The sequence below is a fragment of the Ammospiza nelsoni genome, chromosome 6 (assembly GCF_027579445.1).
Source record: "Ammospiza nelsoni isolate bAmmNel1 chromosome 6, bAmmNel1.pri, whole genome shotgun sequence".
Taxonomy (NCBI): domain Eukaryota; kingdom Metazoa; phylum Chordata; class Aves; order Passeriformes; family Passerellidae; genus Ammospiza; species Ammospiza nelsoni.
Window position 1 is genome coordinate 12,369,444 of NC_080638.1, and position 24,663 is coordinate 12,394,106.

General features: G+C 57.9%; 4 protein-coding genes across 7 annotated transcripts; 1 reads left to right on the plus strand and 3 right to left on the minus strand.

Moving 5' to 3' along the window:
• Positions 1-833: 833 nt before the first annotated feature.
• LOC132074648 (uncharacterized) lies at positions 834-8,585 on the minus strand. Of its 3 annotated transcripts, XM_059474596.1 has the most exons (6): positions 8,495-8,580; positions 7,995-8,115; positions 6,852-6,968; positions 5,970-6,084; positions 4,669-4,736; positions 834-1,985 (listed from the first exon to the last, which is right to left on the minus strand). In XM_059474596.1, the coding sequence occupies exon 6, from the start codon at positions 1,907-1,909 to the stop codon at positions 953-955; it is 957 nt and encodes a 318-aa protein (XP_059330579.1). In that variant the 5' UTR covers positions 1,910-1,985; positions 4,669-4,736; positions 5,970-6,084; positions 6,852-6,968; positions 7,995-8,115; positions 8,495-8,580; the 3' UTR covers positions 834-952. The 3 variants fall into 3 exon arrangements, with proteins under 3 accessions (XP_059330579.1, XP_059330580.1, XP_059330578.1); XM_059474597.1 differs by lacking the exon at positions 6,852-6,968 and having other exon boundaries at positions 4,672-4,736; positions 8,495-8,585; XM_059474595.1 differs by lacking the exon at positions 6,852-6,968 and having other exon boundaries at positions 8,495-8,585.
• Positions 8,586-13,814: 5,229 nt separating this feature from the next.
• Positions 13,815-15,497, plus strand: TBX10 (T-box transcription factor 10). The gene is made up of 8 exons (XM_059473927.1): positions 13,815-13,869; positions 14,076-14,259; positions 14,333-14,434; positions 14,501-14,672; positions 14,761-14,916; positions 14,984-15,051; positions 15,131-15,219; positions 15,274-15,497. Exons 1-8 carry the CDS (start codon positions 13,815-13,817, stop codon positions 15,495-15,497), a joined length of 1,050 nt encoding a protein of 349 aa, XP_059329910.1.
• Positions 15,498-15,559: 62 nt separating this feature from the next.
• TCIRG1 (T cell immune regulator 1, ATPase H+ transporting V0 subunit a3) lies at positions 15,560-20,857 on the minus strand. The gene is made up of 19 exons (XM_059473877.1): positions 20,458-20,857; positions 20,128-20,206; positions 19,810-20,039; positions 19,627-19,721; positions 19,332-19,458; positions 19,170-19,252; positions 18,956-19,049; positions 18,673-18,885; positions 18,061-18,211; positions 17,845-17,984; positions 17,453-17,610; positions 17,285-17,375; positions 17,086-17,204; positions 16,696-16,909; positions 16,490-16,594; positions 16,306-16,416; positions 16,099-16,219; positions 15,843-16,014; positions 15,560-15,751 (listed from the first exon to the last, which is right to left on the minus strand). Exons 1-19 carry the CDS (start codon positions 20,572-20,574, stop codon positions 15,670-15,672), a joined length of 2,502 nt encoding a protein of 833 aa, XP_059329860.1. The 5' UTR covers positions 20,575-20,857; the 3' UTR covers positions 15,560-15,669.
• A 1,609-nt stretch (positions 20,858-22,466) lies between these two features.
• NDUFS8 (NADH:ubiquinone oxidoreductase core subunit S8) lies at positions 22,467-24,338 on the minus strand. 2 transcript variants are annotated; one of them, XM_059474695.1, is made up of 7 exons: positions 24,265-24,338; positions 23,539-23,586; positions 23,395-23,457; positions 23,220-23,309; positions 22,965-23,137; positions 22,765-22,893; positions 22,467-22,679 (listed from the first exon to the last, which is right to left on the minus strand). In XM_059474695.1, exons 1-7 carry the CDS (start codon positions 24,320-24,322, stop codon positions 22,548-22,550), a joined length of 693 nt encoding a protein of 230 aa, XP_059330678.1. In that variant the 5' UTR covers positions 24,323-24,338; the 3' UTR covers positions 22,467-22,547. The 2 variants fall into 2 exon arrangements, with proteins under 2 accessions (XP_059330678.1, XP_059330680.1); XM_059474697.1 differs by having other exon boundaries at positions 24,260-24,292.
• Positions 24,339-24,663: the final 325 nt, after the last annotated feature.

Sequence of the window (24,663 nt, forward strand, 5' to 3'; positions counted from 1 at the left end):
GCCGTGGGGAGCCGGGGCTGTGCCGGTGCCGGGCCTGGCAGGAGGGCGGCGCATTCCTGGAGCAGGCGCTGGATCGCGGCTGGAATCGGGCGGGGCGCGAGGACCGCCCGAGACGGCCCCGGGACCCCGGGACCCCTCCGGCCCCGCCGCTCCCTCAGCGCCGCCGGCCCGCGCGGCGCCCCCTGGCGGGCCCGGAGCGGCGCTGCGAGCGCGGCGCCCCCTGGCGGGCCCGGAGCGGCGCTGCGAGCGCGGCGCCCCCTGGCGGGCCCGGAGCGGCGCTGCGAGCGCGGCGCCCCCTGGCGGGCCCGGAGCGGCGCTGCGAGCGCGGCGCCCCCTGGCGGGCCCGGAGCGGCGCTGCGAGCGCGGCGCCCCCTGGCGGGCCCGGAGCGGCGCTGCGAGCGCGGCGCCCCCTGGCGGGCCCGGAGCGGCGCTGCGAGCGCGGCGCCCCCTGGCGGGCCCGGAGCGGCGCTGCGAGCGCGGCGGTCCCCGGGGCGCTCCCGGCCCGGCCCCCGCGGGGATGCGGAGCCCCCTCAGCCCCGGTACCCCCAAGGCCACCGTGCGCAGAGCGGGACCCGGACCCCGTGCCCGCACCCCCGGGGCTCTCGCCCGCCGCGTCCCCGCGGAATGAGCGGGGCTGCATCGCCGCGGGCCGGAGGAGCCGCTCCGGGCCGGGCGCTGCTGCTTGTGCTCCGACTGTGCCGGGTGCGGGACGGGGCCCTGCCCGGGCTCGGTTCCGCTCGGGCCGCTCACTCGACATCTGCCAGGTAAGATCTGATGCTCTCCCTCCTTTCCCCACTTTCCCTGTGGCTTGTGCTCTCCAATACAAAATCCTCTGGGTTTAAAAAGCCAGTGAAAACTGCTTATTCTTTATTTCTAGAGCACAGGATATTCTTAGAAAGAGCCCCGAGGATCGTCAAGTCAAACGATGGTAGGGGACTGGCCCATGTGGGCATTAAACTTGGAATCCTGGCCTTCTCAGCACCCTGCTCCAAGCACCTGAGCCAATCTCAGGGTCACGAGAAAGGTCCTGCCTGGGATGGGAATGGCTGCTGCCAGCAAGGGAATTCCCATGCAAATCAGCACATGTTCTGCTAACGCTGCTTTGCACACCAGCCTCTGGAATGGCTCTAGGGTAGAACTGGCTGGCATCTGACACAACAGCACAAAACTCTTCCCATAATCCTGGTTTTCTGTCTTTTTCAGCATTTCCCTGATGGCTGTAAAGGTGCTGATGCCGTGTCCCTTTCCAGGGAGAAACGAGCAAGGCCAGTCCTGAGGGCTCCCTTGGTCCCAGGCCGAAGCTCTCCTGCAGTGTCAGGGCTGGTCTCGCCTGCCGAGGGGCGTTTCCTGCAGGTGAGCGCTCACAGCCCCGAATCACGGCGGGGCTGAGCCCGGCGCTGCTTCTCAGGCCCGGCGCTGCCCGGAGCCCTCGGGCACTGCTGCTCCCTGCCGGGAATGTCCCTCGGCGCTCCCTCCGCGTGTCCCGGCCGGCCGGGAACGCGGGGCGGGAGGAGGCCGAGCCCCGGGAGGGAACCGGCCCCTCCTGTCCTCGGTGCGGGCCGGGCAGGAGCTGCGCCTCAGTGTCCTGCCCGTGCGGGCAGCGTGCCAGGCACACCCGGGGCGGGCGCTGGGATGCCCGGGCAGCGCTGGGATGGGCACGGACCAAGGGCTGCCCGCGGCTCCTGGGCCAGGGGCTGCTCTGAACGGGCCCCGGAGCTGCTGCAGCCCGGACAGAGCCCCCTGACACCCCAAAAACACCCCAGGAACAGCTGCCATTGCCCGGGAGTGCTGCACGCTGGGTCTGCAGAGAGCTCAGACAGCAATTCCCGGTGCCACCTCCTGGAGCTCCCACACAGCCACCAGGGGTGTCCCAGCCGCTCCAGTCCCTTCCCTTCCAGCCTGGGGACATCCTCCAGCAGCAGCCTTAAAGCCAAGGGAATTCCCCTCACAGAAATTCAATCCCAAGCAAGGCCCTCGGAGGCGCCCTAAAACAAAAGGTTAGAGTTAGATGAAGTTTTGTTTGGATGAAGTTTGGAGTTTTTAGGGAGCCAGCTGGAACTGCTGGGAAGCTTGCACAGGTGGGTCACGCTGCAGGTGCCCTGAAGGCAGGGATGTGCATCCCTCTCCTCAGGGAAAAGAACTCCCAGAGGCCACTCCCGACCTCGGCTGCTGTAAAACATCAGCGGGAGCCCGAGCACAGGGGTGGAGCCCATGGAATTGCAGGGAACTCTGTCAATGCCCCCGGGGACATGGGGGATGAATAAATAGCCAAGGGTTATAAATGGCAAATGCTATGGAATATCAGCCTGTCCTTGTACTGATCCCACTGAGCTTCCTTGGAGCCTCTGCTGGCTCCTGGCACAGCTGGTGTTCAATAGGCAGCTCTGTGTGGGAATATCCATGCTGCAGGAGGATATCCATGGATACCCATGCTGCAGGAGGCACTGGGAGGTTATTCCAGCAGGGAATTCAGGGCTATAGCTATAATTCATCTAAACAGCAAAGCTAAACCCCAAATCTGGGCTTTGAGCTGCCCTGTCAGCCAAAGCCCTGGGCTGGGAAATTTCAGCAGCCAAATGGGTGGGATGATCTAAATGCCAGCATCCCCCAAAGGGACAATCCAGTCACCTCCATTTGCTCCCAGAGTGTCCATTCTGTTCCCCACAGGTGCCCTGGTGACACCAGGGGGTTCCTCTGCCCACAGGGCCTTTCTCCTGCCCCTCTCCAGCCTGAGGCCTCTTCTCCCTTCCCCACCAGCTGCTGCCAGGACAGGAGGACACAGGGAGTCCAGAGTTACCTCAAAACAGTCCTTCCCTCACCTGGAGATTACCTGAGATTTCCCCCTCAAAATTTTCCCTGTCTGTCCCTTTCTGATTTCCTCACTTTTTACAAGAAAGCATTCTTTCTCTAATCTGGGGATTACCACAAGCTTTATTCCCATTATTTTCCCTACCTGTGCACTCCCCTATTTCCTCATTTCCACCTCAATATTTTCATTCTTTACCCTACAGATGCTTTCAGTTTTTACCCCTCAGTAATTTCCTTACCTGTCCATAACTGGTTACCTCAGTTTACCCCATCAAGTGCATCCTCTCTGCTACAGATCACCCCAGATTTTACCCCTGAAATTTCCCCTACCTCTCCACCACTGAGTGAGTACCTCATTTTTACCTCAAAATGCTCATTTTCTGCCATGGCAAATCCCTCAAGTTTTATCCCCACATTCACCCACCTGTCCACAGCAATTCCCTCAGTTCACCTCAGGATGTTCCTGCTCTCTCCTAGAGATAATCTCACATTTTAGCCCCCAGTTTTCCCTCCCTGCCCAGTACTGATAACCTCCTTTTCACCTCAAAATATCCATTGTTTCCTCTACAGATTAACTCAGATTTTATTACAAAATAACCATTTTGTCCCCTATTTACCAACTAGATTTTAAAACTAAAACAACACAGGTTATGTCTCTTATCCCCAAAATGTTCATTCTGTCCCCTACAAATTACATAGGGGACAGAATGAACATTTTTTTTTCCAAAACCACTTATTGTTCCTACATAATTACCTCAGGGTTTGCCCCCCAAATTCTACCTAATGTTGACCACTGATCATTTCTACCTCAAGATGTTAATTCTCTGCCCTACAGATCTTCCCAAATTTTACCCCCAAAATTTCCTTGCCTGCCCCCAGTGACTGCCTCAGTTTATGTCAGTGTTCACTCTCTCCCTTGAGATTACTCCAGTTTTACTCCCAAAATTTTCCTTACCTGTCCATAACTTACCTCATTTTGACCTGAAAATAGTAATTCTCAACCTTAAGATTATTTCAAGTTTTGCTCCCCAAAATTCCCCTACCTGTCCACTGATTCCCTCATTTTTCCTTCAGTATTATTTAGTTTCTATCATGTAGCTTTTGTCAAGATTTACCCCCAAAATTTTCCATGTGTACCTAATTTTTACTTCAAAATGTTCACTCTACAGATTATTTCATATAATTTTTGCCCAAAAATTTCCCCATCTGCCTACAACTCATTCCCTCACATTACCTCAGCATGTTCATGCTCTCCCCTAGAGATTATCTCAGATTTATCCCCCAAGTTTTCCCAACTGTATGCTCAGTACTCATCACCTCATTTTTCCCTCCAAGTGTTCATTCTCTATTCTTGAGATTTTGTCAAGTTTTGCCTCCAAAATTTTCCTTGTCTACTACTGAGTACCTCATTTTTACTCCAATACATTCATTCTGTCCCCTACAGATTGCATCGAGTTTTACCCCCAAAATTTTCCTTCCTGTACAATATTGATTAGCTCTTTTCTGCTCCAAAAATTTGCATTCTCTCCCCTAAACATCACCTCAGCTTTTCCCTCAGAAATGTCACCTTGCTGCCCTTGACATCCTCACATTTTCCTACACAAACAGTTCTTGTGTCCCCTCTCAACTGCCCCAGGTTTTCAGCTAAAAATGTCACCTCTGTCCCCTCTGAGTTACCCCAGGTTTTCCCTGTTAGGAGCTGCAAGGAATTTGGGCAGGGCAAAGGACAGCAGGGAATTCTGTAAATTCAAAGCCAGAGAGAGAAGATCTACCAGCAAAGGGGAAAGGTTTCAGAAAACATTTCTGCAATTACTAATTAATAATCATTTCCAATTCCCAGTGAGAAGAACATGAACTCACCACCATTAAGGCCTGGCAGTTCCCTGCAGTGAGAGCTCAGTGCACATCCACAGAGGCAATTCCAGCATCTGAAAGAAAGAAAAGAAGAAAAAGGTTATTTCTTCTCTTTCAAAGTTATTTCAAGTTCTCAGACCCAAACCAACCTTTGCCCTTGATTTTGGCTGGGTGACTCCTGAGCAGTGGGCACAGGTCCTGTCACTCATGCTGATGGGAGTGATGCTTTCTGGGGAAATCAGCTGATTTCCAAAGTTCACTGCCTGCCCATGCCTGATCTGCACAGGAGAAAACCTCTTGCATGAAGGGATTTGGCTCCATCCAATCCCCTCTGCCCAGGCTGTTCCATGGGGATGTTGCCAGGCTGGGGCAGCACAGGCAGATGCAGCTCTCAGCCCTCTCTGCTCCAAACACAGCTCTGGGCTCTTTGCAAACTCCTCTGCTGTGAGGTTTTCTCCAGGAGAACTCAAGGAATGGCTCACAGCAGGTGGAGATGAAATTATCACCCAGGGAAGGAAAGGGTAAATATTCCTGTAAGAGCCTTTGGGATCTGCTGGGCTGAACTGGGAAGGGGACATTCATTCCCTGCAGTGCCAGCGCACAACAACCTCCCACACAGAGCACAGGCTGCCAGGTGGGGTCTGAATGCACCACTTGCACAAACCTCATTGTTCTTCTTCCTTTCAGGCACTTCTGCAATCCAACCCTGAAGCTGAGCAGCCCAAAAGCTCTGGAGTCTGCTCTGGAACAAAAGGATCCTCCCAGGGGTGAGGCCCATTCCCAGCAAACCCTCCCAACAGGCCCAGAGGCACCACTGGAGCTCCTGTAGGGGCTGGGAAGGGCTGCCAGGAGGACACAGCCCCAGGGGGTGGCAGTGGCAGTGGCAGCAGCAAATGGCCACGGTGGGATGGCACAGCAGAGAGACCAAGGCCAGCAATGGCCACGGCAGCTGCAGGGTTAATTCTGCTCCCTGCGCTGCCCCAGCCCCGCAGGAAATGCCCGGGGGGGACAGAAACTCTCAGGGTGCACAAAATGCAGCATCTGTGCCCCTGATCCTGCCTGAGCTCAGCGTGGGGGGCCAACCCCCCCAGGGTCAGCCCTGCCCTGCCCTGGATCAGCCCCAGACACTGCCCCAGCTCCCAGCTGCTCCCGGGGCTGCCACCATTCCTGGCAAGGGGACAAAGGTGACAGAGCCCCTTTGGACAGGGCTCTCTCTGGGTCTCAGGCGTTGGGGACTGCAGGGACAGCCTGAAACCAGGGCAGATCCCTCTGGGTTTGTGACACTCTGGGGACAGCTGGGGACTCACCCCACACCACGGCAGGACCAGGGACCCTCCAGTGCAGCTGGAGCCCGTTGGGTTTGGCTGCTCAAACTCCAAAGCTCTGGGCAAAGATGGGATGAGTTAAGTGGTTTTTCCTGTCCTGAAAGAGAGGAGAAAATGGAAATTAGGTCCACTCTGGAAATCAAAGGCTCCTGGCTTTCCTACTTCTGTTCTGATTGCTCACTCCATAAAAAAGGAAAGGTGACACTGAATAAAAGTGCCCCTTGTCAACATTTTATTCCCTACTATTCTAATACATAAAAAAGATGCCCATTTTTTCTTATCACATTCTTTGCCTAATTTTAACAAAACCATTTTCATTCCAGGCCCCACTTTTGAGTTCCTGAATCCTTTGCCATTGGACTTTGGACAAAGGAAGAGAAGGATCTGTTCCACACAGGTGTCATCCAGCAGGGGACAGCCCCTGTGCCAGCCCCAGCCTGGGCTGAGCACGCTGCCTCACTGCCCCATTCTGCATCCTGGCCCCACTCCAGTCTGAGTTTCCCCCCATTTTCCATGTCTAGAAACAGGAACTTGTCCTGGTCAGGGTGTAAGACCTTAAAGTGCACATTGATCTGGGGGCTGTGACTGGATTCCAGCAGGGAATTCATGGTTCTACAAATGAAAACTCTTCCAGGGAGCAGCACTGAAAATTTGGGAGCTGCTGCTTCACCACACGGTGTCAGCAACAGAGAGAAAACACAAAATGTGTATCCAAAAACAGGGATAAAATGATCCCTCCTGCTTTCAGTGGGACCAGGGCTAATTCTGCCCTGGAGTGACAAAGAACTTCTCCCTCAGACCCCCAGAGACCCCTCAAAAAGCCAAAGTGCAGCAGGGAAGGAAGGAAAGGCACCTCTGCCTCACCTGCTGGGAACAGCACAGGTCCTGCTGCTCCTGGGCACGGGGAACGTGTCTGGAGCCAGGAGCTCCTTCCCAGGCTGGAGGGGCTTTCCTGAAGCAGCACCTCTGGGAAGGAAAGGGCTGTGCAAGACATGGAGTGGGAGTTTACTATAGTTACTGTTATTACTATTACTGTAACAACAGTAACAATAGTAACAACAATAGTAATAACAGCAACAATAGTAACAACAGTAACAATAGTAACAACAGTAACAATGACATCAATAATTAATAATAATAAGGAAGAGCAGCAAAGGGAGCAGCAATAATGCCAAGGGAACAGGGAGGCTGCTGAGCTTTAAACAAGGTTTGAGTGAGGCAGCATCTCCTGGTCTCTCTGAAGCACAGCTCCAGGCCTGGGATTCCAGGAGCAGTGCAAACTCCCACTGTCCAATCCCTGGATTTGCCTCCTGCCAGCACTGGGCACCTTGGCCATGTCTGGCTCAAGTGCTCCATTGCTGCTGCCTGGAGGGATGGGGAAAATGGGCATTAAACCCCTTCCCACAGGGCTGGCTCTGAGCTCTGCCTGGGGAAAGCATTGGGCACCTCTGGCATTTCAATGAAATCAGTTTCCATCATTGTGAAGAGACCCTGAATAAACCCAGGGCACATAAATAAACCTTTCTCCATACGGACAGCCCCAGGGAATCCACAGTCATTCCTATGCCCGGTGAAGCAAACAGCAGCCAGTTTTTGGGGAGAGACTCCAGACTCTTGTCTCCCTCCCTGGCTGTAAAACACTTGCAGAGGCTCTGGAGTTCACACAAGTTTCTCAGGATTTGGATATTTCATTTCAATTCCATTTATATACTAAGGAATTAGAAGTGTCCTAAAGGCACATCCACTCACACTTTAATTTTAAGCCCTCTACCACCAATGGACTGGGATGTTCTTTTGTTAGGAACGCCCCACCTCTACTTCTCTATGCACCTTCATTTGGGAGATAAAATAAATGTGGACAAAAGTTCAGAAGGCAGCTTCCAAGTCAAGTTCCCTGCTAGGAAATCACTCCAACTTTAGGAAGCTACTGTGACACAGATCAGAGGAACACCTTGAAAAGCAACGCACTCCCTGCAGCAGGCAGAACAATCCCATTTCTGATTTTACCTGGTTTCCAGGTGCTCTGCCCAAGCTCCCACCAGCCGTTCCCATTCCCGGACAATCCCGGACAGCACCACGGAAAGTACTGACAATGTCCGTGAGGCTGAGGAGTCAGACGCGTTCTCTGCTGCAGAATCGGAAAGCAAGAGTTTAGATGCGCTTTGCGGTGCTTTCCGAACCGAATTCGATCGCAGGAACCTCCCCCCGCTCTCCCAGACCCGTCCCCTTCCCCTTTTCCCCCCAGGCCGGGGACGGCGCCTGCAGTGCCGGGCGCTCCCACACGGCGGCAGCACTGAGGCACAGCCGGGATTACCCCCCCCACCTCTGCACGGCCGGACTGCGCATGCGCACTGCCGTGAGGCGCATTCCGCCCCGAGCCCCCTGGGTGCAGTACCGCGCTCCGCCCGCAGAGGGCAGCACGAGCGCGCCGCCAGCCGCGCTGAGCCCCGGGCGGAGCCGCTGGAAAAGGGGAATTTTTGGGGCATTAAAAGAGGGAAATACCGCACCAGGACAGATCATCGGGAAATTGCAAGGCTTCCTCTTAGTGCTCCTCCAGCCATTCGTGCATGGAAGTCCAGGATTTTCCCAGTACCTGCTGGAAAAATGAAAATTTTCCTTGCTTTCTGAGTGTTCCCAGTCCAGGCTGAGCACTTGAGGAATAAATACCTGCTCCCCCTGTCCCAGGAAGAGCTTGTCTAGGTGAAAGCACTAGGAGTAAGCGCCGGACTTTGTCTCACCTCACTGTGCTCTAGATGTGATTCTTCATTTAGAGATAAAAAGATAAATTCAGGCTCTGTCTTGCCGCTCACCAGGGAGAGATCAACAGCTCCTAAAATCCCACTCTGTGACAGATAGAATAAATAAACATTGATTTTTCTCGTGGATAACATTAATCATGGCTTGACAGAGTTACACCAGAGAGTAAACCGAGGGTAAGCACCGCAGGCTCCTGCCAAATGGATCCAAACCTGGAAATCATCATTATTGGATAAACCTTGGCTGAAGGGCTGAGCCTCATCCCCAGAACCTGACATCCCATTTCAGATGTCCCACACACCATGTGTCTGGTCTCCTGGTGCTGTAATGAGGATTTAGAGCTGCTTTTCATCACCCACGAGGAGATGCTGGAGGGAAGGGGACACCAGGATGGTGCTGGAGCTGTCACAGATAATGAAAATCGAGCGGTTTGGGGGCCGAGTCCTCCCCGGGGGCAGCCTCCACCTGCCTGGACCTGGAAATCTGCCCTGTCAGAAATCCTACTCCAATGGTTTGATTAATCCAAGCTCAGCCTCGCTTTTTCTTACTCAACGAACCTTTGCTTGGTGGAAGGATGGGAGACACAGAATGGAAATGAATTCAGTTAAAAAGCAGGATCAGATTTCATCCCTGCTGAGAGAGGCTGGTGTGGAATATTCATCCCTGCCCTCCTGGGGTAAGGATCTCCAATGTGGCACCTGCTTTCCTACTCAAATTCCATTAGATCCTTGTGCAGGGCAGTAGAGCACCTTCCAACGGGCTGTACTAGGAGTCACCAGGATCAGCCCATCCAGCCTGCCCTTGGACACTGCCAGGATCCAGGGACAGCCACGGCTCCTCTGTGTCACCGCCCTCCCAGGGAAGGATTTCTTCCCTACACCCAATACAAACATACCTGGAGGAAGATTTTGGCTCCTCTCTGCTCCCAGGCGCAGCTGGAACAGTTTTCATATGCTGTGACATCTCAAGTAGAATTAGATGGATCAACATGCTCAGGGTAGCCCACAAGAGGATGTGCCATGTCCCAGTGAGACCCACACATGGTGACACAGAATCCTGGGATGGTTTGGGAATTGGTTACTCTGGAAGCAGCTCCTTGAGAGGAGACCTGTACTGATAAATAAATAAAGTTCAATCAGTTTCAGAAAGTTAAATGGAAACTTGAGGGTTGATTTCCTACTTCTATATACATATATACATATGTATATATATATATATACATATATACAAATATATACATATATTTGTAATTTTTACATTATTTTATATACTAACAAATGTATAAAAATAAATTCAATATATTTATTTCATTTTACATATTAAGAAAATGTTTATATATAATTTCTTAATATATATAAAGTATTTTTTCTTAGAAATACATAATTATATATCTACAAATTTATCTCTTGGAATATGTAACTGATCTCTAGGCATCGCAGGGAATTAAAAAGAATTGATGTAGGAAATCAAGATTCAGGAGTTGGGAGACAGCCCAGGATTTGGAGAAGTGTTCCAACTGCAAAATGGGATAAAGGGAAAACCCTTCAGGAACTCTTCTGCTGCTGTAAATTGTTTTTACACTTCCTGGTGTTGATTATAGTCTGAATTTAAGCCCTTGAGGCTCAAATTGACTCTTCAGCCTGTGCCCGGAGCGTGCCTGCTCTGAATAAATCCTGCATTTCCCATGTGACTGTGTCACCCTGCCACCCTTCACCATCAGGCAGCAAGTGGAGAAATCTGTGCTATTTTTCCATAAAAAAATGTTTTAAATAGATCAGATTAGTCAAAGCCCCCCAAGCACATTGTTGTCTCCATCAGGGGAACCTGTGGTGACTCATTCAAAGCCCACAAAGAGAGAGGATGAGATGGGCTGAGATGACTCAAGTCCTGAAACCTGGGAGCAGGAATAATCAGAAAACTGCAGCTGGGGTGGAAAGTCAGCCCTGCCTGGGTGGGAAGAGACACACTGGAGGGGAGATGGAGAGGGAGGTTTGGACAACAGCAGGAGGTTTGGTGGCATCGAAGGAGCCGGGTGTGCCTGAATCCAGCACAAGGAATTATGGAATCCTGGAATGGAATGGGTTGGAAGGATCCTAAAGCTGATTTTGTTCCACCCCTGCCATGAGTAAGGGCACCTTCCACTCTCCCAGGCTGCTCCAAGCCCTGTCCAAGCTGGCCTTGGACATCTGTGCCAGGGCCAGAGAATTGCCATGCCCTGTCCCTGGAAGGGATGAGATTTTGCAGGAGGGAGGGAGATGTTCTTATTTAGAGACAAAAAAATACAATAACAAATACAATAACACCATGCCTTAATTTTCCACGTTAATTAGTGTTGCATTAAATGGACAACAGACACTGCTGAAGTGATTTCCAATCAATTTGGGTCAATTAAAATGAGACCAGCATTCCTGATTGCAAGTTCATCCATGTTGCAGCTTCAAGGAAAACCACCCCCCTCCTAATCCAATTTATGACCGCTCCCATCCAGCAAAAAATTGTCCCAAACCCACTTAAAGTGCCACCCTTAGGTTAATGGCAGCTTGAGTCAAGATACAGGTCCTGGAGCTGAAGTCCTCAAGCCCCATTGGTCTCACCTGAACTCTTCCATCCTTTAACATAGCTGGAAGATTTTAACTTTCACACCTTCCCCACATGAGCAGCTGCCAAAGGCTCTCTGAAACACCTGAAAAGAGAATGAGCCTTCCCCAGAGGCCTTGGGATCCATGCTGGGGTTTTAGGGCTGGGATCCCCACGGCACATTGGAATGGATGCCCGCAGAGAGGGAGCGATGCCGCTCACGTGCACACTGGTGTCAGCAGAAGTGAAGCAAAACCAAACTGGTTTGTTGGAGACTTGAGTTTGAAAGATGTTTAAAATTCTTCTCTATTTCTACATTACCTTTTAATTATACATAATTATATTTGTAAAATATATCCTTTATTCATTATACATGAGAAGGGAAAAACATTAAGTAATGGACATATTAAAAGAAATTATTGCTTTATCTTAGCAATTATAAATTTTCTTTCATACTATACATTCCGTAGAGCAAATGGAACTTGGAATTGTTTGGATTGGAAGGGATCTTAAAGATCATCCAGTTCCATCCCCTGCCATGGGCAGGGACACCTTTTACTAGACCAGGGTGCTCCAAGCTCTGGCCAAGGCAGCTTTGGACACTTCCAGGGTACAACTTTACCTGCTAAAATTCTCTTTTCTCAATCAGGGCTTTAAAAATTAAAGAAAAAAACCATAAAAATCAATAAATAAAATAAATAGCCAACTGCTGCTCAAGAGTTGCCCACTCTTACCTAACAGACACACGTGTTCCTGGTTCAGAAATGAGCATTGCCACTTCCCGCCTTCTCACTTCCCTCTTGACCCCGCCGTGCCGGCTGCTCACCGCTCCCTGCGAAACAGGGCCAATTCCTCTTCTGCCCTCACTGCCCCCCAAGCAGCTTTCACTTCCCCATTCCAGCTGAGTCAGAGGCTCATTGCAGGGAGTCATCTGACTGTGTGCCAACGCTCCTCTCCTGCTCCATCCTCGTGGCCACCACAACCTCCACAGCTCTGTCCAGCCTGTCCTGCTGTCTGGGGCAGTTATTCCCCGTGAGAAGGATTCACTGCTTACCTTTTTTGACATTTTTTCTGGCTCCCATTTGGGACCAAAAAAGTTCATTTCGAAAAGCCGTTTTGTACCACATGCTTCAACATGGCGTTTAGGAGACTCACCTGCATCTTCACCAGCTGGAGAATCCTGGAATGGCTCGGACTGGAAAGGACCTTAAAGCTCACCCAGTTCCACCCAGGAGCTCCAGGAGCTGCGGATGAGCCCTGGCAGGTGTGATCCGGCCCAGGGCTGAGCCCCCTCCATCCTGCTGCCCGCTGTCAGCCCTGCCTCTCTCACACCTCCTCATCTGGCGCTCGATAGCGGCCCCGCAGCCAGGCCCGGCTGACAGCAGGAGATGGATGGGGCTGAGCCGGCCCTGCAGGGCATGGACACGTGTGGGGGATGTGGGGGAACCTGGGGAGGTGGTGCCTCCCCACTTCACACCAGTCCTGGCCCTGGTCCCAAATGCAGGAGCTGCCTGGGCTGCCCCCTTGGCTGCCCCACAGGGTCCCCTCTGTGTTACGATGTTCAAGTGCTGGACAGAAGGCTGGACAAAAGGCTGAGTCCCAGTTGGAGAAAATGTCCAGCTCTGTGCAGAGCAGGGAGGGAGTTCTGGCCAGTGCTGCTGTCACTGGAACACCAACAGATACAGAAAGCCATCAGCATCCCCACAAGGACATCCCCTGCTCCTCCCGACCCTCTCCCAAAGCCTCAGCATCCCTCATCCCTCTAAGACACACTCCATGGTGTGCTATGAGACAGCATCCATGGCTCCAGTGCAGTTTGGAGGGGAGTAGGGGGGCTCTGGAGCAATCCCTCTGCTTTTCCTGCTGTCTGCCCCATCCCAGTATCTGTCACCTCCCACAAAGAGCCCTCAGCCCCGCGGCGCCTGCTGGTCCCCATCCATCTCCTGCTGTCGCTGCAACGAGGGGCACAGGGGTCCCAGCACCAGGGCAGAGACTGGACCCACCTTGGGGGCATTATGGGGAGGGGGAAGCTCGTTCCTCCCTCCAGAGCTGCAGAGGCTCTGCTGGAGCAGTGGATCTTTGCCAATGCCTCAACACCTCACCGTGGTTTCAATATCAGGTGGTGACGGCCACATACCGAGAGGGGCTTTGCCTGGGGGAGCCCCCACCTCCCCCCGCTCAGATCTGTGATATGGAGGGACAAGAACACCCCAAGAAAGATGTCCCTGCCCAGCCCGGGGCATCCCAAGCCCTGTTTGGGGACTGGGGGTGCTCCCAGCGGTGCCACCGCTCACCTCCCGTCCATCATCACCACGTCAAGGCGTGAAGGCACGCTGGGCAAGGGGGCCGTGCTCCAGCCCCCAAGGACCACCTCGGCTCCAGCCCCCGCCTCTCCATCCCCGAGCTGGGCCATAAAACCCCCGGCAGGCTGCAGGGACACTGCAGAGGCGGCGCTGCGCTGGGAGGGGGCTTTGGCAGGGTCCCACCGCCACCATGCCGGGGAACAGAGCCATGGACACCGCCTGCCCTGCCACCACACCCATGGCAGGTAAAACCCACCCACGACAACAGCCCCTGCACCCAGTGGTGGGGTTCTGCAGCGGTTTGGGGTGTGGGGGGACGGGGATAAAATCTCACTGTGGTAGGGGACAGGAGACCCTGATCCTGCCACCATCTCCATGGAGGGAGGGTGTGATGGGGTGGCCTTGCATGGGCTTTGCTCCCCCCGACCAACACCCCTTCAACCCTCTGCAGCGTTCCTGGGGGGCCCGGCTGAGGGGTCTCCATGCACCCCCGGCCTCGGGTGGGCTGGCGAGGGGCCGGGGGCCGGCGGCAAGAACCGGCACGTGTGCCACGCCGCGGCACGGCTGGAGATGGGCAGCCTCTGGGAGGAGTTCAACCGCCTGGGCACCGAGATGATCGTCACCAAGGCAGGCAGGTGGGAACCGGAGTGGCCTGGGGGGCTGCAAAGGTGGGGGGCGCACCCCCTTCCCACCCCCCTCCCTGTGCAGGAGGATGTTCCCAACCTTTCAGGTGAAGCTTTCGGGGCTGGATCCGTTGGCCGACTATGTCCTGCTCATGGATTTCATCCCGCTGGATGACAAGAGATACAGGTGGGGATGGGGCAGTGGGGGCAGGGGATGAGATCTGGGGGTGCTGAGCCCCTCCCTGCCCTGCAGATATGCCTTCCACAGCTCATCCTGGCTGGCAGCGGGCCGGGCCGAGCCGGCAGCTCCTGGCCGCGTCCACTTCCACCCCGACTCCCCTGCCAAGGGCGCCCAGTGGATGCGGCAGATCGTGTCCTTCGACAAGCTCAAGCTGACCAACAACCTCCTGGACGACAATGGCCATGTGAGGACCCTGCTGTGGGCTAGGTGGTGGGGACACACAATGCATCCCTGCCTGGGGGGCTCCTGCCACCTCCTCTTTCCCACCCCAGATCATCCTCAACTCCATGCACCGCTACCAGCCCCGCTTCCACGTCGTCTTTGTGGACCCACGGCGCGACAGCGAGCGCTTCGCCCACCAGAACTTCAAGTCCTTCAGCTTCCCCGAGACCCAGTTCATGGCAGTGACAGCCTACCAGAACCACCGGGTGAGCACCAGCCAGACGGAAACTGGGGCCCCTCCCAGGGATTCCCTGACCCCGCTCCCCTCCGCAGATCACCCAGCTGAAGATCGCCAGCAACCCCTTTGCCAAGGGATTTCGGGACGGCGACCCCGAGCCATGGTAAGGCACGCCTGGACATTGTCCCCCCACCATGGTGAGGATGTCACCTCCCTGAGCCCCCACCCCACGTCTCTTGCAGGTGTGGGGTGCCGGCAGGGTCCCTGCTGGGGGCAATGCCCCGTGCCCGGGCCACCCCGCTACCCCCGGGGCCCGAGAAGCAGGAGAAAGGTAGGGGGGCTGCAGGGGGGACTGAGCCCCTGCTGCTGCCTCTCCCCCCTGCAGGGGCTCCACGCAGCCACGGGGCTCTGGCTGCTGCCCCCCAACCGCCAGCAGTACCCCCCAGTTTCCCCGAGCTCCCTGCCCCCACCTTCCAGCCCCTCACCTGCCCCCCTGGTGTCTGTGTGGGAGCCAAACCCCGCACCCTGCCCTACCCCCTGCCCGCCTTCCCCCAGCTCAGCACCTACGGCCCCACCGCAGCCCCAGCCTTTGGCTACGGCCAGCAGTGACGGGGGGCACCCCCAAGCACCCCCTGCACCTCCTACCCAAGCAATGGCAACGCAGAGCTGGGGGGAGGCACAGGGATGGCTTTATTCACCACCAAGGAGACTCCAGGGGTCCAGTGGGGGGGAATTTGGGGCACAGCCGATGTTCAAAGCCCCTGGAATCCCCTTGGCACGGCTATTCCCAGGTGTCCGGGGCAAAGGCGAAGGGGCACAGCTTGTACCCGGCACCCACGTAGAATTTATTCTGGAACTCCACCCTGGCAAGGAGAGGGGGTTGAGGAGTGCTCTGGGGGGCCTGTCACGTCCCCCCCAGACCCACCCAGGAACCCATCAGCTTTGGGGGCTCACCAGTGCAGGCGCAGGGCGTGGAGGAAGGCAGAGAGCCCCTCCATCACCAGCAGGATGGCCACAGTCAGCACGGCGAAGGCGGCAAAGACGGGCACCAGCACCACGCCGCCCACGTAGCTCAGCCCCACGAAGCCATTCCGCATCACCATGGTCCACAGGACCTCCGAGAGCTCTGGGAAAGGAGGGACAAGAGCAGGAGGGGGGAGTGAGGGTCTGCCTGGCTCTGAGTGGGACAGGGGGTACCAAGGGGACTCACGGGCGTGTGCCAGGCTGAGCGCCCAGAGCCGCAGGTAGGACGCGGTGTTGGAGACGCAGCCCAGGCAGTACTCAATGGTGTGGATCGCCTGATGCATGAAGATTTCGGCAAAGTCCAAGTGCTGCATGGAGGGAGGGGACATGGGACATCAGCTGGGAGCATAGACACCCTCATCCCACCACCAAAACCCGCCTGGATGCCCCTCACCTTGGCGTCAGGGCTGTGCCCTCCGCTCTCCACGTCCTCCGTGGTGGCATTGACAGAGTTCCCAGCCTTCTGCCCCTCCAGCAGCGGCTCCTGTTCCCCCGTGGCCAGCGGCTGCACCAGGACAGCACCCACAGTGAGACTTCCTTGTGACCCCCACGGAGCCCCCCATGGCCCCCGGCCTTACCTTCCTCCGGGCACCCTGCCGGCACCACTGGTACAGCGGCGTCCCCAGGAGCAGGACGGGCACCGACGCCAGCGCCAGCACCACCAGCACCATCTGCACTGGCACCTGGGGCACAAGGACAGCATTTTGGGGTCTACCCCCACTCCTGATTCCTGCTCTCCCAGTCAGGGTAGGGAGTAGGTGTCTGCCAGGGCAGTGGGTGGTACCTGCCCCGGGTAGAGCGGGAGGTTCTCGGCATTGGAGGTGAAGAGGAACATGTCGATGAAGTGGATGAGGATGCTGGGGGCCACCATGGACTCAGCAGCACTGAACTTGATCCACTTGTAGAAGACGAGGAAGACCAGGTAGCCAAAAAGAGCCAGGAGGAAAATCATCTCTGGGAGGAACTCCAAGACCAGCCGGTGCCGCTGCTGGAAGTGCCTGGGTGGGAGGACATTGGCCGTGCTCAGCCTGTCCCTTCCCACCCATGCACATCCTTGGCACTCACTGAGGTGCAGGGGTACAGGACCCCAGCTGCCACCCCATCCCACCCAGGTGAGTCCAATCCCAGCCCCCTTGGCATGACCAGAGGCCATGGGTGCAGACCAGGGACTCACACGTGATTGAAGACCCCCAGCACGACGCCGAAGCCCATGTGCACGATGCCCAGCACCACTGACATCTTCATCTTGAAGGAGTTGAGGAAGTTGAGGTGGTTGGTGGCCAAGCTCCAGATCTGTCACAAACAAGGTGGGTGAGACTCTGCACCACCCCACAGAGGGTCCCACCTCGCTGTCATCCCCATGGGACACTCACTGGGTCGATCCCAAATGGATATGGCCCTTGGAAGACACCGGTGACATTGGGGTCCAGGGTGAGCGAGGGGTGGGTGGCGAGGTACGCAGGGCTGGGGGCAGAGCAAGGGATGTCAGTGCAAGCAGGGAGAGGGGGACCCAGGCAGGGGGCACGGGGGTGGGACCCCACCTCCAGGAGGAGTGGTTGGCCATGGTGGCCACGCTCCAGGCAGAGGGGAAGATGGCAGTGGCTTTGCTGAAGCACTCGTTGTAGATGAACCCAGTGTAGATGGAGAAGGCGCCCATGAGCAAGATGAGGTAGCGCCCCTCAAAGAACATCAGCCAGATCTAGGGGGGCAAACACAGCTCCCATGTCCCACACTACCTCCCCTGCCCCACACCACTCCCTTCCCACAGCACCACCCTGACCCATACTGACCCTGTTCCGAGCCACCAGCCCCATCCTGTATCATCCCGTCCCATCCCACGTCCCCAACCATGTCCCACACCTGCAACCCCGCTCCACTCCCCCACGCCATCCCATGTCTGTAACTGCATGCCACCCCTCCCTGGTGCCCCCACCTCGTTGGTGCCCTGCCGCAGGCGGGGGCTGTCCTCGTACAGCACCATCCAGAGCGCAAAGAGGAACATGAGCAGCCCGTGCCCCACGTCCCCAAACATGATGGCGAAGATGAAGGGGAAGGTGATGATGGCGTAGGGTGCTGTGGGACACAGGGACTGCATTACACGAGGCGTCCCCTCTCAGCCCTGGGCTCAGGGGGTGCCAGCTGGCCTTACCGGGGTTCACCTCCTGGTAACTGGCCACCCCGTAGGCGTCCACGATGCTCTGGAAGCCGGCAGTGAACTTGTTGGTGCGGATGAGGGTGGGGGGGCTCTCCGAGGTGGGGACGCGCTGCACAAAGCACTCCACGCTGGAGCCGCTCTGGTACTGCGGGAACAGCACCCAGAACTTGATCCTGGCACCCCTGGCACTCCCCTGCCCCGCATGTGGAGCCTGCCCCTGGCACCCAGCCCACAACACCCCCCTTCCTGGCACCAGCACCCGCAGCTTGGTCTTGGCACCCACCCCACAATCCCCCTGAGCCTGGCACATGCTCCATCATGATGAGGGGACATGGGGACACCAAGCAACGTCTGGCATGAAGACATGGGGACACTGAGCAACCCCACAAAAAGGACATGGAGACACAGAACAAGCCCTGGCATGAGGACATGGGGACACCAACAAACCCCTGACATGAAAACGTGGGACACCAAGAAACCCAGGCACAAGGACATGGGAACACAGAGCAACCCCTGACACAAGGACAACTGAGCAACCCCAGAACAAGAACATGGATAGACTGAACAATCCCTGATGCAAGGACATGGGGACACAGAGCCACTCACAGATCCCTGGCGCAGGGCTTCCTGCACTTGGGTGAGGTCCCGCACGGGGCACCAGACCTCGGCGATGAGGCACTTCTTGGTGACATCGAAGCTGCACTGGTTGAGGACGAGGTAGATGGCCTTCATCTTCTGCACCTGCACGCGCCAGGTGGGCAGCACCTGCGCCACCCTGTCCAGCACCTCCGCCAGGTACTTCTCCGTCTCCTCCAGCGTCTGCGGGCACCTGTGTCAGGGATGGCAATCCAAGCGTGGCCCCCACATCCCCTCATGGCACCCAGCTCACCACGCTGAGCTCCTGGATCTGCCCATGCAGCCTGGTAATGGCCTCCGTCCTGCTGGCCTCGCTCTCCGGGTACGTATACACCTGGCAGTGGAAGCTGGGACAGAGGGACATCGCCGTGTCAGGGGTGTCAGGGCTGCCCAGCCCGGGCCCACAGCAGGGTCCAGAGTGGGTGTTACTAAATAAACCTCCCTGTGGAGAATACACGGCCACTCACCAGTCCGAGATCTTGCGGATCTTCTGCCCAATCTGCTCGCCCCAGTAGGAGATGAGGAAGATGACCCAGGTGATGCTCTCGCCCTGGGGACAGCACAATCCATGTCACTCTGGTGTCCCAGCCCCCACAGCCGTGCCAGCCCGCCCCCAGGTGCTGCCTCACCGTGGCCGGGTCCTCCATTGGCTCGGGCATCTCCACGAAGGAGGCCACCAGGTACCCGCGGCAGGCGCGCCACAGTAGCCGCTCGAAGGCCGTCACTCGCCACGGGTGGATGACGCCGGCCACAAAGCTGCAGAGACACAGCAGGAGTGCTGGGATAGGCAAACCGCCCTGTGGCTGCACCGCTGCCCCAAAGGTCATCTCCAAGCCGTATCCCGCAGTTTCCCAGCTGCCCCACGGCCACACCACTGCCCCAGAGCCCCTCTCCACCCCCGCCCCACAGCGTTCCCCCTCTCACCTGATCTTGCGCTCGAGGTGCTGGTGCACGGAGGGGTCGAGGATGGGCTCACGCTCCGAGAGCGCCGGCGGCCGCGGCGGGGTGCCCAGGGGGGCCTGCGGCGATGCGGAGCAGAGGGATGAGCCCGGGGGAAACTGAGGCACAAGGCAGCACCCCCAGGCGGGCGGGGACCCCCGGACCCACCGGCTGGCTGGTGAAGCGCTGTCCCTCGCGCAGGACGTGCAGGCACTGCCGCAGGTCCCGCAGGCGGCCGCGCAGGGACGCGTGGTTCCGGCTGACCTCCCGCAGCTCCTGCGCCAGCTGCTCCGACTGCTCCTGCACCCGCAGCGCTTCCCGCGCCGCCGGCGCCCGCGGGCTCTCGGGACACGGCCCCGGCACCCGCCCCGCGGCGCGCAGCTCCTGCTGCAGGAAGGCTGGAGAACGGGGGGACACGGTCTCACTGAGGGGCCGAGCCGGGCGGTCCCCTGAGAAGCCCCCCCAAAGTCAGGCCGCGGCACTCACTGAAGGTTTTCTCCATCTCCTCGCAGCGCCGCACCTCGCCCACGAAGCGCCGCTGGAAGGGGCTCACTTTGGGGTTCAGCTGCGGAGGTACAGTCAAGGCATGGCCCCACACTGCACTGGGGGGTTCAGCACCCCGGGGGAACAAGCAGCCCAGGCACCAAACCCAGCCTGACCAACTTCCCTGTTCCCACGGCACCCTAGAAGACGCACCCCAAACCAGAGCAGACCAAACCCTCTGCACACAGAGCACCCTAAACCCAGAGCACCCAGGCCCACTCAGCCGAACCCCCTGCACCCCAGACACCCCAAGACGCCCCCAGCCCTACTCACGTCTCTGAACTCCAGCAGCCCGCGCTCCCCCAGCTCGCTGATGCAGCTGTAGGCAGAAGCCGACTGCAGGAAGAGCTGGGCCAAGCAAACCTCCTCGCTGCGGAACAGGGACCCCATGGCACCCCCGAGACGCCCGGTCCGGCCCGGGCTGCGGAGGCGTCAGCGCACACACCTGGGGATGGGACAGAACGGAACAGGAGGGAATGGGGTGGGATGAGGATGGGACACTGAGAGCTTCCTCAGGCGTGAGGGCGGGAAAGGGGAACAACAGGGCAGAGGTCGCCTCGCTGTCTCGGCGGCTGCGGAGACGGAACCGGGCTGCGACCGTGGGAAGCCGGCCCGCTCAGGCACACGCGGCTGTGCCCGGCACCCGGCTGGCAAAGTACTTTCGAAACCCCCCCTTCCCCTGCCCCATTCAGCTGCCTCTGAGTCAGGGCCGGCGCATTCCCCGCCCCGGGACCGCCCCGGGCCGGACCCTCTCCGGAGCCACCCGGCTGTGCCCCCCCGCGCCGGGCTCGGCCGGGATCCAGCACTTCCTCTTCCCCAGGAAGAGCCCGGCCCCGGGGAGGGACCGGCCGGCCCGGCCCCGCCGCCCCCCGGCAAACCCGTTCCCCGGAACACAGCGCACCGCCTGGGGAGGGGCCCCTCGGGGACAGGACCCCCGCAACATCCCCCGAGGAGGACGGAAATGGGAAACATTTCCCGGAGCCGGAAAACCGCCCGCGAGAATCAGCAGGACCCCCGCACTGGTGTGAGACCGGACTGTCAGTAATTACTCCAAACAACCCCCATTTGTGCCGGAGCCAGGGTGCTTTGCTGGGGCCAGACTGACATCCCTGGAGAGAAGAGGTTTGGGGTGCTACTGCCCAGTCTGCATGTCACTAAGGGGGTGAACTATCACTGCCTGCATCCTGCAAGGCGCAATCGGCCTTCTCGTCACGCTCTGGCTCTCCATTGCACAACTGGCTCAGTTCTAATGCTTCCCCTCCGGAGGAAGGAAGGCTGAACTGCGCCGCCGTGAGAGGCAGCTGAAAAGAGATCACTGAGCATCAAAGAGCCCCGAGCTCCGAAACTCACTTCTGAGACCTTTCACCAGAGGACTGAAACCTGGGCATTCCCCCCGAGCCTCACTGCATTTTAACCCATCAGACTTTGTGTTTTGTGGGCTTCTTCCCCCACCGCTGACAGATCTAGACCATCACTTCGACCAAGGGACAACTATTGCAACAACCAAGTCACAAGATCTGTCAGGGGTGATTTGTTTTTAACCTTATATTTCAGTTCTTTTTTTTCTCTTTTCCCTTAAGACATTTCTTTAAAGTAACATTTTTTATGCTTTCATGTAGCTGTATTACTGTAGATAATAATGACCAAAACACCCACATACCTGCTTTCCATTGCCACCTAAATAAAACCTACACATATATACTTATAAACACCAATCATTAAGAGTCCTTTCACCCTAATCTGCCCATGTTACTCTCACCTTCGAGGGACAAGTCCTAACAACTGGTAGCACTGGGATCTCTCTGCTGGGATCACTGGGACCCCCACACTGGTACCACTGTGAGACCACAGATTTGCCAGGCACCCCACACTGGTACCCACACACCAGCATCACTGGGACACCCATCCAGTGGCTCCCCCACTGGGGCTATCAGGACCCTCTGCTGGGATCACCCGGCTCACAGGCATTACTGGGACCCTCACACAAGTGCCACTGTGAACCCCCCTTGCCAGGATCACCAGGCCATCCCACCCTGGCTGCCCTCAGAAGCTGGAAATGACCCTCTCAGATTCCTAAATCCCCCCCAGCACTGTTCCTCCATCCTTATCTCCCCCCCTTCCACCTCCCACACCGTTCTCTGCAAATCACCCCCTATCCCAGCACTGGTGCCAGCACCCCCAGGACCGGCATCCTCCTCCCCAAAACACAAGCCCACATCCAGGTGGGGTCCCCCAGGGGTCAGGGGCTCTGCCCCCAGCACTGGAAAGGAAAAGACACAGAGTTATGGGAAGGGGCTAGCACCCAGAGTGCCAGCAGAGGGGGAGAACCCCCAAACACTTTATTTGGGGGGCAGGTGGGGCCGTCACCGGTACAGGTAATCAGCCTGGATGTTGGCTGCAATCTCGGCCTCCCACTTGTCACCGTTGTTGAGCAGCTTCTCCTTGTTGTAGAGCAGCTCCTCGTGCGTCTCCGTCGAGAACTCGAAGTTGGGGCCCTGCCAGGGTGGGACGGGGTCACCCTTGGGGTCACCGTGGCAGGACAGGGGAGTCCCTGCAGTCCCTCCTGCAGGCCCCACTCACCTCCACAATGGCATCCACAGGACAGGCCTCCTGGCAGAAGCCGCAGTAGATGCACTTGGTCATGTCGATGTCGTAGCGCGTGGTGCGGCGGCTGCCGTCAGCGCGGGGCTCGGCCTCGATGGTGATGGCCTGGCACGGGGACACCGTCACAGCCAGAGCCCCGGGTGAGGAGGAGGAGGAGGAGGGGGAGGAAGTCTCACCTGTGCCGGGCACACGGCCTCGCAGAGCTTGCAGGCGATGCAGCGCTCCTCCCCGGACGGGTACCGGCGCAGCGCGTGCTCCCCGCGGAACCGCGGGCTCAGCGGGCCCTTCTCAAACGGGTAATTGATGGTGGCCGGCTCACGGAAAAGGTAGCTCAGGGTCATGGCCAGGCCTGCGGGGGAGAAAGAGGGGTTATGGCATATTTGGGAAGGGGAGAATCACCCCACAAATGAGGAGGGTGAGCGGGGTCTCACCTCGGACGAGCTCAGTCCAGAGCAGGGTCTGGGCGGCGCGGTCGGTGATGGATCGCATGTCCATGGCTGGCTCCCGGATGTTGACGTACTCTGCGGGAAGAGGGGAGCTGTGCCCACCCTGCAGAACCCCGGGGTGGGAGCTGGGCCCCCAGGGGGGTGGCATGGCTGTACTCACTGTAACAGTCCCTGGGGGTGCTCGTGCTGAGCGGGCGCAGGGAGCCCAGTGGGGCCAGGGGACCTGGGGAGGGACAGGAGGGTCAGCAGGGCCACGATGGGGTTTGGGGGTTCAGGAGGTTTGGGGATACCTGGGTGGCCTCACCTGCACGGGCAGCCTGGTACAGCAGTCGCAGCGCTGCCATGGCTGGTCCTGGGGGGCAGAAGAAACCTCAGCAAGTACAAGTAAGGGACTGGGGCAGCCAGCGTTCCCCCACTTCCCATGGGGGGCACTGGCACCCTGATTCCCACTCCTCCACCCAAAGAGACCCAGACCCCCAGGCACTCCTGTCCCAACGGTCCACAAGGAACCCCCAGTGCTTCCCCCCATGGATCTAAGCATCCCATTTCCTCTGCCAACCCCTCTCAAGGCACCCAGGCACCCAAGTGCATCCCCCAAGTGTCCTGTCCACCCCCTATAAGGGACCCAGCTGTTCCCCCAAGGGACCCGAGCATCCACGCCGCACCCCTCAGGGACACCCAGGTGTCCCCTCCCCATCCCACCGCTGAGGATCCAGGGGCCCTGATGTCCTGCCCCCTCCAAGGGACCACGTGTCTCCCCATCCCCGTCCCCACGGTCCTCCCCCGCCGTCGCCCCGCACTCACCTGAGGCCCCCCGCGGGACCGATCCTTCCTGTCACCCCCCCAAGTCCCCGCTCCGCCCGTGCGTGTTCCTCGGAGAGGATGGCGGCGGAGGGCAGCGCAATGTCCGGGCCGCCCCCTCTGCCCCAGGCGGGATTTGGGCGGCCACTACACGCCACCGGGGGTGACCGTAGCCCCGAGCCGCCCCCGGTCCCCCCGGGCCGCCCCCCGGGCCCCCCTCGCACCTCACCTGCCCCAAGGGCCCTCCGCCGTCCTGACCCCTGCTCGCCCCCGCGGGCACTGCGCATGCGCGTACGGCGGCGCGTCGTGGGCGGAGCGAGCCACGGCGGACGGGCTTCTCATTGGTGGGAGTCCTGCAAAAGGCGAGGGGGCGGGAAGAAAGAGAGAGAAGCGTCGCTGATTGAGCGGAGCGCGGCCGTGCTGCGCGGTGATTGGTGGGGCGGGAAGGGGCGGAAGCGCGTGTTCATGGCGGAGGCGCGCGGCTGCGGTGCCGGCGCGGAGGCTCCCGCTCCTCCAGCGCTTCCCGAGCCTCCGGCGCTCTCCGTCCCGTTTCTGGAGCAGCTCGGGCCACGGCTGCCGAACGGTCTCGAAGCTGGAGCGGCCCAGACACTTGGATTCACTACAAAGC